The sequence below is a fragment of the Papaver somniferum genome, chromosome 4 (assembly GCF_003573695.1).
Source record: "Papaver somniferum cultivar HN1 chromosome 4, ASM357369v1, whole genome shotgun sequence".
Taxonomy (NCBI): domain Eukaryota; kingdom Viridiplantae; phylum Streptophyta; class Magnoliopsida; order Ranunculales; family Papaveraceae; genus Papaver; species Papaver somniferum.
In genome coordinates, this window is record NC_039361.1 from 105,314,449 (window position 1) to 105,327,621 (window position 13,173).

At 39.9% G+C, this 13,173-nt stretch overlaps 1 protein-coding gene across 1 annotated transcript; it reads right to left on the reverse strand.

Moving 5' to 3' along the window:
* Positions 1-414: 414 nt before the first annotated feature.
* LOC113272933 (phosphate transporter PHO1 homolog 9-like) lies at positions 415-6,699 on the reverse strand. Its single transcript, XM_026522717.1, has 12 exons — positions 6,613-6,699; positions 6,295-6,312; positions 6,038-6,202; positions 2,214-2,324; positions 2,025-2,111; positions 1,821-1,931; positions 1,641-1,697; positions 1,488-1,550; positions 1,137-1,263; positions 874-1,033; positions 744-786; positions 415-636 (listed from the first exon to the last, which is right to left on the reverse strand). Exons 1-12 carry the CDS (start codon positions 6,697-6,699, stop codon positions 415-417), a joined length of 1,251 nt encoding a protein of 416 aa, XP_026378502.1.
* Positions 6,700-13,173: the final 6,474 nt, after the last annotated feature.

Here is a 13,173-nt window from a genome sequence, read left to right on the forward strand (position 1 = left end):
TTCCCAATGTAAAGAATTGTTGTTTTCATTGCAATAAATCAAACAAATCTTGTTTCCAATGCAAAAAAATGTTAATTTAATGCACCTTAACATGTATACGGGTATACAAGTTAAGAGGACCCATCATTTTTATATAAGTGAGGTTATTCGTGAAAAGGATCGAGATTTTAGAGTAAGTTGATCCAAACACGAGGATAATTTTAACGCTCTCAAACAAGCTCCATGCAAGAACAAGAATATTTAACTAGAAAGTATAGGGTCATCGAAATTCAACTTAACCTGCCATAAGTCTTTCCCGTGTGGAAAAACTATGAGCTACAAACTCAAAAACCCAAAAAATGTTGGAATGGAAACTGAAAGCTTTAGAATTCGGACAAAGAAAACAAATGGAAAATGTGAAGGAAACATGGCATCCTACGGTATGGCATCATCCTCTTCGTCCTCTCTGTCGATCTCTATTTCCTCTTTTTCTGTCCGGAAGTATGCCCACTGACACCGGCGCACTAGCTCTCCCAAGGCAAAAACCATGACGGTAGAAGAGTAATGTGGTGGGGAGAAGGAGAATATCCTTACGAACTTGTAAGCCCAACTAAACCTCAGAAAGAAGTCACTGATAACAAGCCACGCGTACAAAATCTGCAAAAATGGAGAATATAGTGGATTACTTATGGGGACATATGCTTAGATGATGGTAATAAACTAAGTGAATCTTTTTTTACAAGAGAACATCCTAACACACTTACCCATTTCCCTCTTCCAGTTGGACGAAGGTTTAAGTTCCCGGCCCTGGAATTCAAGCACGTAATAAAAATTATAAGATGATCACATAAATACGAACCATCGAACTAAAATTGTAATAAAATGTGGGCAAACCTCTTCCATAGGTCCCAGTCTTCGAAGATATCCCAATAGAAAGAGTATCCGGAGCTACCACTGTAAACAACTATCAATATGGTCTTCCACCATATCCCACCATATAAGCTCTCTACGATAGATAGAATGTAAATTGCTATGGAGCACAAATACTTGAGAGCTAGAAAAGAAGAGTGTAAACAAGAAATTAATCAGTTGGTAAACTTATACAGGATATGCATAATTATGAAGCAGTAAATATAGATGATATATTGAAATTCTACCATTCCGTAACTGACGAAGTCTAAGACATTGATAGAAGCGAAACACGAACGGAGACATCATAGCAATGTTGACGGCAATTACATGATTTCCACAAGTGGGATCATCGTACAATGTCCTGGAGAAGAACTGTGAAATTTGACAACAGTTGTAGTTTCTATTAGTGACAGGAGGCCGGCAAATATGCACTGGTGTGGCTGAGTCCTCTCCCATTATAGTATAGATATGACACGGCATAAAAGGTAGTTGGGCTTTAAACAGATCATTTTCAACCCAATTTCCCATAACCCAGAGCCCACAAACTACACTTCAAGTAAAAGTAAATTTTTTGTATAGCTAGTTTAGTAAAATACCTGCTGATTTGCCGAAATATACACCATCCATTGAACGACCAAGCATAGGAAATCTGAAAAAACCTACAAATATACATATTTATTTAGAGTTTGAAGAAATTTGATTACATTCATCCAAGAGTTATTTACTACTACATAGTCTTACTCCCACACCTTTGCCATGGATGTGAATATATCCACCAAAAAAGCATCTGCAAATCCAGGTGGATCCTAAAAATGATGGGAAAATTCGTGATCAGTACATTGAAAAATTACAATGGGGACAAGCTAGCCATAAACCAACATCATTAAAAGCCAATATTCAAAAAGCCAAATTACACCAAAGATATTTACCGTAGACACCAAATGTCCCAATGCCGCGGCCAACCCCCTTAAACCATCCCCCTCACGTATGCATGCTAGCAGACTAAGCAGAGCAAGGGTGCCAAATGGGTATATCACCATCTAGTACGAAATTCAAAAACGAAAGTTATGCTTAGTTATAATATAGAGACACAACACGTTACATAGCACCACCATATACTCTAAATTTTTTACCGGGATGGCAATAGCATCAGTAGATGGAGAGAACAATCCGAATGCAACGAGACATGCAACTAGCAGCACAACCATCCCCATCAAACACTGTTTATTAGGAATCAAATTAAGCTAACAAGTCGAATAATCGTCATTCCCCACAAACATGATAATCTAGTATGTAAAGATAGATTTCAGTAAAATTTCTACCCTTTTCACAAACTGTTGATGATCCGCTCCAAGGTTTAAAGTCCAAATGTAATTAACCTCAAACCTTGTAAAAATCTTGATATTAAGTAACCAAAGAGCCAACACAGAAACCTGTATGTACAATGCAAACAATAAAAAGAATTACTCAAAATAAAGTTACTTAATGATGATTTATATGAATATATAGCAGATCTAATTAAGAACAATTTACTCAGCATCAAGTAATAATTAAGTTAACCATTCACAATTAAGAAGTATCTCAACCAACAGATACTCGATGATGATCTATATGAATAGCAGATCATAGATCTAACTAATTAAGAACATTTTACTCAACAATAAATAATAATCCAGTTTCTTAAATGAATTAGAGTGAGATATTGCTTCTTACCACCAACAAATGTGGACTGAACCACTGTAGTATGGTGGCCAGAAGAAGAGGAAGAGAAGTTTCATGATAAAACGATGAACCAACAAAACCAAAAGTTTCAAAAAATGAATTCACAGAATCGAACATATCTATAATCATTTGTCCACTCTCTCCAACACTAGTAGTAGAATTCATGATGGATCGAGAAGGTGGAAATGAAAATGTGCTCTCTCTCAAGTAAACACCTCTCTTATGAACCCTGAATCTACTTAACTCTCTCTCTAGGTTTCCCTTCCTCTAAGATTTCATTTTCTATCTGCTGGTGTTTCAATTTCAGGTCCTTTGTTTGCCTCCTCTAAATGTAGTATTGTAGTAATGATGAGACGCCAAAACTTTTATAAATCGCCTTTCAATAATATTTGGAATCCGGTCAGAAAATGTCCTTGCAAGGGTCCCACAGGATTTCATCGCACAATTCGGTTGTTACGGATGCAACATTCGCTTTTTCTGTTTCAAATGGGACCCACAAGATTTAGAGAGAGCACAGCTGCTGACATTTCGTTTTTGCTAAGAAAACGAAACAATATTACAAAACATGCTTTCTCTTCTTGGAATTTACAATTCTCTCCTCACTCATTTGTTCCCTTATGGCTCGAATAATCAGATCTACGTTGGTAAATTGCAGAACTCGGTGGGGAGTGGGTCTCATGTTATTCTTTTATACGGGAACCCACTAGATTTTGTGTCCGCACTTTTGGGAGATGGATTTTGGAAATTTCTATTCTCACCCCAAATGATTGTTTTTGTTAGTTAATTGAACGCGGTAGTACAATACATGGAATCTACAAAAATAAAATGAATCAATAATATAATTGGCTTTTTGGCCTTTAAGAGCGGCCGCAATCATCCGATCACACTAAAAACTAAAACCAAAACTAAAAAAGATTGGGTTTGGGGTGTTTAATCACAATGACGGTGGAGCAAAGTATAGTCTGGCGTAATTTTAATGTTCGCGAGAAACTGACTGAACGACGGGAGCATCTTTAAGTTGCGCCGGATGAGACGCATCTTTATGTTACGTCTGACGGGATTATGGAGCGAATATTAAATTTGGGTCTCATATGAAACGGATTTTTAATGAACACCTGACCATGGAATGGACATTAACCTTACGTTCAACGTACACCTCGCGTCAAAAGATAGATAGTATTTATGCCTATTATCAGACGCACTTTTAATGTTTGGTTTTCCTCCAGCTCTTAGTCCAAATATACTCCGGAACTTTGAAAAATTCGACCAAATTTAGTTTTACTCCAACCCATTGTGATTGGAATTTCGACTAAATATGATTTAGTCCATTTTTTACTCGTCCATTGTGGAGGCTTTAATCGCAAACGAAAACAAACACCTAAAAACATATTCTAACCATTTTAGTGAACGTTTCCCGAGTTGCTCTTGACACCAGTCGGAGAATTATTTTCGGTCTTATTATATCTACCGGTTTGGTTATACTTGGCATTTTCGATCCATTCAACATTTATGTGGGTACTTTCTGCACGAATTTTATTGGTACTATTTATGATCCAGGTTATATATATATAAGATCCGGTAATCCACTAATATAGCAAGTAAAATGCCAGATAATATTTTTCAAGTTAAAAGATGCCAAATAATTTTAAGGAAATCGAAATAAATCTCGATGCATCTTTTTATAAGGAAACTAAATGTACGGATTCTGAATTAATAGTTATTAATTAATGATGCAGGTGAATTCCGCGGAGCATGGCGCATTCCAACAGTAGCGGAAGATGGACAACAAGTAGATTCGTAGACGGCGTATTAAGTTATATTGCTGGTTAGGATGAAGCAGATTCCAAACTTACAGTTGAAAGGAAATAGTTTAAATGTGATTAACGCTTTAACAGGAAAGGAATGGTATATTCTAATTCTATTATAAGAGATTGTCTTGAACTTCTTAAAGTTTTTAATAAGTGGTCAGTTTCTCATATTCATAGAGAAACAAATAGTGTAGCTCACGAATTGGCTAAAGAAGCTAGTAGTGGCACATTGGCATTATATATTGGATGGTACTCCAAAGCATGGACGTAAGGCTAACCGCCGGGTCGTAATTACCGTCCCGCATACAAAGGAAACCAAATGCTGAAATATGGGTCCATACAATCTTCTTGGATCCGGTCCACATAGATTCCTGCAACGGTCCACAGGATTTCACCTCACGATTTGGTTGTTACGGTTTCGACATTCGTTTTTTCTGTATTAAATTAGGCTCCACAAGCTGCAGAGAGAGATTCTAACAAGCAACCGATTAAAGAAGGCGTCTACCAAATACTTTTAATCTTTTACCTCTCTAAAGTACCAATAACAATGCCTGCTGAGGATTTTTACTATTTGGATCCAGTATTTAAGTGGACAATAATTTCCACTACAACTCTTGTTGATTATGTTCAACAAACCATAAAGTTGTAGGCGCTATACAGAGTTTCGGTGATCATCTCGTAGAAACTTTTCTGATTTAGGATTTCTAATGACGGTTAGAAAACTGAACAGAAACATCGTTTTTCCAACAGACACCGGTGTAGTACCCCTACGGAAAAAATCAACATTGACGACTACATTTTAGAGTTGTGTTACTCCTACGACAACTCCATTTCATACATTGTGTAGGGAGGGAGTTGTAGAAAGTCCAAGCTTTTCTACAATGTTTGATTTAGAGTTATAAAGGGTGATGTGGTTCTTGTTTCGGCAATATTTTTCCTAGGTTGTTAATATATTTCAGAGTTACTTTGAAAGCCTAAAACAACTCTTGTTGAAGTTGTAGGACTATCTTGGACAACAAAGGATGCGTATCGTACAAATATGTAACACAACTAAAATTGTAGGACTATCTTAGAAACAAAGGATGTGTATCGTATAAATATGTAACACAACACTTGTTAAAGTTGCAGGACTATCTTGGACAACCTAGGATGTGTATCTTAGAAATATGTAACAACTCTTATTAGTATTATGAATAAGATTTGCACTATACTTGTTAGAGTTGTATAACTATCTTGGACAACACCTACTTTGTGTAGACATCTTTCACAACCACTGGTTTGTGTAGTTGAAATATGGAACACAACTCTTATTAGAAGTTGTGTGCATAAAACTATTTTGAAAAAAAAAAATTTATAGTTGAAACCGAATGGCCGAAAGTATTTCACATTCACATTAAGTTGTCAGTGTAACACATTTACATTTATTCAAGTTAACCAGCCAGTCCAATTGCATTACCTAGCTAACTTCAAATCACCTTGTATGAAAGTGTGTTGCGCAACAAAAGAAAAGAAAATAATAGATTTTTGTTTTACATGACCAAGCATATAATGGACATAACATAAATCAAACCCTGCTAAAGAACCATTTTTCAAGTGATAGAAAAATTCTTTCTCACCTGAGTGATGGACTTGTTTGCAGCAAGCTCATCAGTATTCCAAATGTTAACCTGAACAGGCTTAACTAGTAAATCGGTAGCAATTTTACGCACTTCCTTGGGCCAAGTTGCAGTGTACATCAGCGTCTGGCGGCGAGGAGGTATCTCATTAACAATTTTCCGAATCTGTGGCTCAAAATCCATGTGCAACATCATGTCTTCCTCATCAAGATGTCAAGACCGATGCTCCCATTGTTGTTGATATTAGGGTGGAATACCTTTGTCCTGAAGACAACCTGCAAGAACAGACATAAGTTAAACAACAAGTCTTGATTACAATTATAACTTTAATCTACACCTTAATCATTACAGGGTAAACCATTTTGGTGCCTTCAGTAACAGATATGAACAAGTAAAGAATCAACTCTGCTGTGGCTTACTTCCATACATCACTAATACTGGTCATGAACATGTAATATAACAGTAACAATTCAATTTTTACTAAGACACGGAGACGTTTAAAATTTTAAGACAAGAAAAGTCCTTTTGCATAGGGAAATAAATCAATATTACACAATGTTATTTAGAAGAGTTACCTTTGATGGCTTAAATGGATAATCTAGAGGAAAATGAATAGTATCTAAAAAGACTCCTCCTGCGTAAGGACTGTCTGGGGGACCCATTATTGTTGCTTTCCATTGAAACATGTCTTCGGCAACAGGACCTATGTGACAATACCGAAAAGAAATTGAGGAAACTAACCGATCATAAAGCAAAAGTCTAGCACGCTTGTAAAAGGAAGCAAGTTCAATCTTTATGCACAGCAATTGAACTTTTCATGCGAAGAGCAAAATACACAAATTGATTTCTATGTTTGAAATCAAAACTCTCATAGAGCACCTCATGTACATGCATTTAGGACATAGAAAATTAGCTTCATTTATGAAGAATAAAAAAGGTTGCATACTTCAGTCTTTATCAAGAATTTAATCAATTTGAAACGCTATTCATAGACCCTTAAGCTTCACCACCCTCCAAGAAGCTAAACACAATAAAAACCATGCTGAACATATCTTTGCCTCAACCTCCAACAAGCTCAACACTATAAAATTGTAGGTACACATTTCATCTTCCGCCACGTGTCCACAAAGACACACGTGGAGGAAATGCGGCTGAGAGCATCAAGATATGATATCACACGTGGACAGCCAAGAGACGCGCCTTGTCAAGATAGTGTTACCACCCACCAGATCCAACGGTAGAGGATCGAGGAGACAGAAACACTAGAACACTGCGAAGCACTGGAGGATAACCCAAGAGTCACTTTATCATATCCCCAGAAAGATCTAAGATCTACGGCTGGGGATAGTCAGACTGACGCAGACAAGACAGGGGCAGAGGACAGCTGTCTACCGCGGACAGACATCTCAACTACCCGCATTAAATACCCTCAAACAGCATACATGTCAGTCAGCCTGTATTGGAAGCGCAGATAATACTGCGTATCCAGACAGAACACGCAGATGCAGCCGAGAACACGAAGACCTCTGCGTGAGTGGCACAAAACACAAGAGGATAAGGTTATAACGGGCTTCAGAAGTGGACCCCACGTAACCTCCCTATAAATACCCCTCTCTCCCAAGTGAAGAGGGGGCCGAAAAACATTGAGAGAAGAATAGGAGAGAGACAGAGAGATAGAGAAAGTGTAAGTGAAGTTCATCCTGCTACGCAGGCTTATATTGGTCTCAAAGTCATTCGACTATTTCTGTAACCTTCATACATATAATGAAAAACCCAATCCCGTAGACAGAGATCTGAGTGATGAATCATATAAGTTAATCGTTTCATCTATATTCATGCATTTATACTTTATATGTTCAATTCGATACTATGGTATATCATGTTCGTACATTTTATATTTCATCCACTATTTATCTTATTGTATGAGCCAAGAACAATGGTTGTAGTTGATGAGACGAGGAAGAGTATTAGATCAGGAAAATATTAAAAGATGGAGAGAAGCAAAGATGTCGGGAAGGCTAAAGCTCCTTCAAAAGAGATGCCAAGGACAACCCCAGTGGTAACTAGGAGTAAGCAGAGAGCTGAAAAGCTAAAGGAAACGGATAGGGCGCAGGATAATGCAGAAAGCATGGCCCCCATCAATGCCAACATCATCGCAGCAAACGCAGTAAATGCCGCGGAAGCCAAAGCAGGAGCTTCAAGAGCTGGCGGATCCAAAGTTGGAGCTCCCAGAGTAACCAATGCTCAACTACAGGAACATCAGGAAGTCGTGACAGAGTCAGGAATACAACAACCCCTCTATGGGATGCCATTAACCAACGAACAGAACATACCCTTTCCAGCCAAGCAACCGCTTCTAATAGCAGGCCAACCCTCACAACAACCGTCGAGGTCCCAAGGTGCACAGTTATACCCACCAGAACCACTAATACAGATCGTGGATGAGGAACAAACCATAGCCACTGATGAGCAATTGCGGGCAGGAACACCAAATCAAGGGTCAAATCATTCCGCTCAGATGATGGCCGAGCTGACAGAATTAAGGAAGAACCAGAAGGCATACGCAGATGTTGTGGCGATATTAGCACAAGAGAACCAGACACTAAAGGAAAGAATCATTCATAGCGCATAGGTAGAAAACCAACGCGAAGAAGCCAACTCCAAGGCTGTAGCACCTAATCAAGATAGAAGAATGGTGATCGCAAACAACCCACTTCCATTGAATCGAAGAGGAGCAAGGAGCAGCCAAAGATCAGACCCTGATTACAATCCCGAGAACTCGGACTACTACGACGGTACCACCTTCCCATGAGCAAAATCTACCATTCATGAGGAACACCAGATCGCAATGGAAAGTCTGCGTGCTGAGATGCTGGCAGAAATCAAGGAGCTAAAGACTAGGCAGGGAGGCGGAAGGCTAGAGCAAGTGATGAAGGAAGCAAACACTACCCGCTGACACCACACTTGGCCAGGGCTTCCATACCGCAGAAGTGTTCGGTTCCTGCTTTCGATTGCTTTGACGGATCAACTGATCCTGCGGCTCATCTTCGATATTATAATCGAATGATGGCCCGTTGGGATAACGAAGACTCCATACTGTGCAGATACTTCCCATCAAGTTTAAAAGGGTCTGCATTGTCATGGTTTGATAACTTGCCATCAAACTCCATCGACTCCTACGACCAACTCACAGAAAAATTTCTAGCAACATACATGTACAACAAGGTTGTCAATACCGGCATGGACAAACTATTCTCGCTGGAGATGAAATACAAATAGACCATCAGAGAATATACTAATAGATGGCACAAGATTTTCCAAGCTATTGGCAACGTAGATCCCGTGGTTAGTATCAACTGCTACAAATGGGGGATGGACAGGATGAGTCCTTTATTTGTCGAGATCCACGGAACCATCCCTACCACCGAAGGAGATCTCCGGATAATCATAGAAAAGCATGCAAGGTTAGAAGAAATTCAGCGTGAAAATCCCAGAGCGCATACTCAACGTACCACACGCACAAATTCCGTGGATCAAGCCAGCGGGTCCACAAGAGGAATCACATAAGAACGTCCCAACGAAGAAAGGAAAGAACGAAGGGATGATAGACGAAGAGGTGATCGAAAATTTGAAGATCAAACCTATACAAGGCTGAATACCAGTTATTCGTGCATCCTGAGAGAGATCAAAGGGAGGGAGAAATTCGATTGGCCATGGTCCAAGGGAAAGCAGCCTCCTAGATCAGAAAAATCCAAGGAATACTGTGAATACCACTGTTTCAACGGTCATCAAACAGAAAAGTGCAAAAATCTCAAGATAATGATTCAAAAACTAATCGACGCAGGAGACCTGAAGAAATATATACGGAAGATTGATAACGAAGATAGAACCAAGAGAGGAAAGCATGTTCAATTCGAAGGCAACCACACCCTCAACACGATTTCATGTTCAGAGATTCAAGGACCATCCCTAACCGCCCAGATTGGGAAGAGATTGAGAAAACAATTCGAAGATTATTCTGAGCTTTATAAGATCGATGGGAAAGAGGTAAACGAGCACGAACAATGGATGGACGCGCCCATGACTTTCGATGCAGACGATGTGGAAGAAGACATGGAAGACCATAATGATCCTCTAGTCCTCACACTCCCAATAGCAGGGTGAAATGTCAAGAAAATTCTCATCGATGGAGGAAGCTCAGTCAACGTCCTGTTCTATGACACGTTCAAACGTATGGAACTCAACGACGAGCAACTGCTGTCATCTTACTACACCATCTGCGGATTCAACGGCGCAGCTACAAAGCCTCTAGGGGACATTGTCTTACAAGTAGACGCAGGGCCCATGAAAGTGGACACTCGATTCAGCGTCGTAGATGCACCTTCACCTTACAACGCCATCATCGGAAGAAGATGGGTTCACAAGCTCAAGGGAGTAGCAGCAACCTACCATCAATATCTCAGATTCCCAACACCCCAGGGAGTCATGGAAATTAAAGGAGACCAAGTAACTGCGCGGGAATGTCAGACCTTACAGAATCAGATCAATAATGAGCGGGAAGAAAAGCACCAGTCCCGAAGAGACAAAAATAAGGAAATAACTGTAGATACATATCTGGAAGAAATCTCCGGAAAAAGCCTTCTGAACGTAAGCACCACTGGCAGCGCAGAAGCCAGCACCTCTGCGATAAAAGAAGACGGAGATCCCACCAAATAGCAATCAAAGAATGTTCCTCTCTTGGGGGAACCAAAACCCACGTTTACACCTGTCGAAGCAGCTAAAGAAGTCAACATAGGTATTGAGGGAAACCCGAAGATTATCAGAATAGTCACCTTGATGTATGAAGAAAGAGAAGCCGCGCTAATCATACTTCTAAAGGAATACGCGGACATCTTTTCTTGGAAATTGGGGGACATGCCGGTAATTGACCCAAAGTTAGTTCATCACGAACTTTGAATAAAACCAGGTACCCCCCCTTTTAGGCAGAAGGTGCGCAAAGTAGCTCCAGAATACCATCGAGCAGTTGAAGTGGAACTCCGCAAACTAATGGATGCAGGATTTATCAAAGAAGTTAAGTACCCAACATGGATCTCTAACATGGTCATCGTATCGAAGAAAAATGGCGGAGTAAGGATATGCATCGACTTCACCAACCTCAATAAGGCTTTCCCTAAAGATAGCTATACACTGCCAAGCATTGACCAACTTGTCGAGGCAGTTGAAGCATATGAAGAAATGTCATTCATGGATGGATACTATGAATACAATCAATTATTCCTAGCAGAAGAAGATCATCAACATACAACATTCTATACACCACACGGCCTCTATTGATATGTAAGAATGCCCTTTGGACTATGAAATGCAGGTGCAATCTACCAAAGAATGGTGGATGCAATTTTCAAACCATGGATTGGAAGTACGTTGGAAGCACATGTGGATGATATGCTCGTTAAAAGCAAGCTGCGCAAAGATCATCACCAAGACCTAAAAGATGATTTCCAAGCAATGAGAGTGCACAACATGAAGGTAAATCCAGAGAAGTGCACTTTTGGTGTCACTTCCGGAAAGTTCCTCGGATATTTGGTGACGAAGAGGGGCATTGAAGTCGATCCCACTAAAATTGAAGCCATCGTAAGAATGCCATCCCCAAAGAATTTAAAAGAGGTTCATAAACTCAATGGTTCGCTGGCTGCGCTGGGGAGGTTCATATCCAGGTCCTCGGATAGATGTAAGCACTTTTTTAACATTCTCAAAAAAGGAAGCAAATTTGAATGGATGACAGAGTGCGAGGAAGCTTTTCGAAATATCAAAGAATACCTGGATGAGATCCCTATATTACAAAAACCAGACCCTGATGAAGTGTTGGCACTATACATAGCAGCAACAGAAGATGCAATCAGCGCATTATTGGTTAAAACCAACACGAAGATAGAGCAGCCCATCTATTTCATCAGCAAGACTCTGAACGCAGCATAAATGAACTACACGAAGATCGAGCAGCTCATCTTGGCATTAGTATGGGAAACTCTGAAACTCAGAACTTACTTTTTGACTCACTACGTCCGCGTCCCATGCAAAGCTCCGCTAGAAGCAGTCCTTAAAAACGCAGGAAAAGTAGGAAGAATTGCAAAATGGAATACTCACCTAGATCAATTCAATATCATCCATGAGCTACAACACTCTCAGAAGTCACAAGTATTAGCATATTTCCTAGCAGACTTACCATTGGATAACTGGGAAGAAGTCATCATCGAAGGACGAAAGGCAGCAGGACTACCAGAAATGGACGAAGGTAAAGACCCTATAGACATCTTGGAACCAAAAAATCCTAGGCAATGGGAAGTCTTCGTAGATGGGTCGAAAAATAAAGAAGGGGCGGGGATAGGCATCGTAATCACCACCCCAACAGGAGACAGGATCATACATGCTTTCAGGTTAGAATTCAAGGGGCATACCAACAACATAGTTGAATATGAAGCAGTGGTGTATGCCCTTCAGTTGATAATAGAAATGAGCATAACTGACGTGCGTCTGACAAGCGATTCACAGCTGGTCATTCGACAAATAGAGTTGCAATATAATGTTTATGACAGAACATTGTCAGCATACATGGAATTGATGCAAACACTGGCATCACAAATCCCAAACATCAAATTCCGACACCTGGAAAGGAAGGAACTCAGGCACGCGGATTCCCTGGCCTATATATCATCGATGCTCAGAAACGAGGACGTCAAAGCAATCAAAGTAACCAGGATTTACGAGCCTTCAATTGATACTCAAGAACTCTGCGCTGCACAGCAGAGGAACCACGCAGAAGAAGATATTGCAGATGATGACGTGGGAGAATTCATCGCGGTTGATTTCTAATAAGACGACATCATGGATAAGGCAGATCAAGATGAAGACTTCAGCAAAGAAGAAGATTGGAGATCTGAGATTCATCTTTTCCTAAAATAAAGAATACTACCCTCGGATCTAAAGCAAGCCAGAAAAATACAGTCAAAGGCAGGAAGATATGATCTGAGAAAAGAAATTTTGTACAAAAAATCTTTTCTCGGACCATTATTACGTTGCCTATCCAGATCCGAAGGACATTTGATTTTGAAAGACATACACCGCGGCGATGCAGG

Excerpts from the sequence above, each read along its gene's own strand:
- LOC113272933 (XM_026522717.1), bottom strand. The coding sequence starts at position 6,699 with ATGGGTCCCCCAGACAGTCCTTACGCAGGAGGAGTCTTTTTAGATACT. Across the intron at positions 1,698-1,820 it reads TGGGACATTTGGTGTCTACG|GATCCACCTGGATTTGCAGA; the intron begins GTAAATATCTTT and ends CATCATTTTTAG. Across the intron at positions 637-743 it reads CAACTGGAAGAGGGAAATGG|ATTTTGTACGCGTGGCTTGT; the intron begins GTAAGTGTGTTA and ends CCATTTTTGCAG.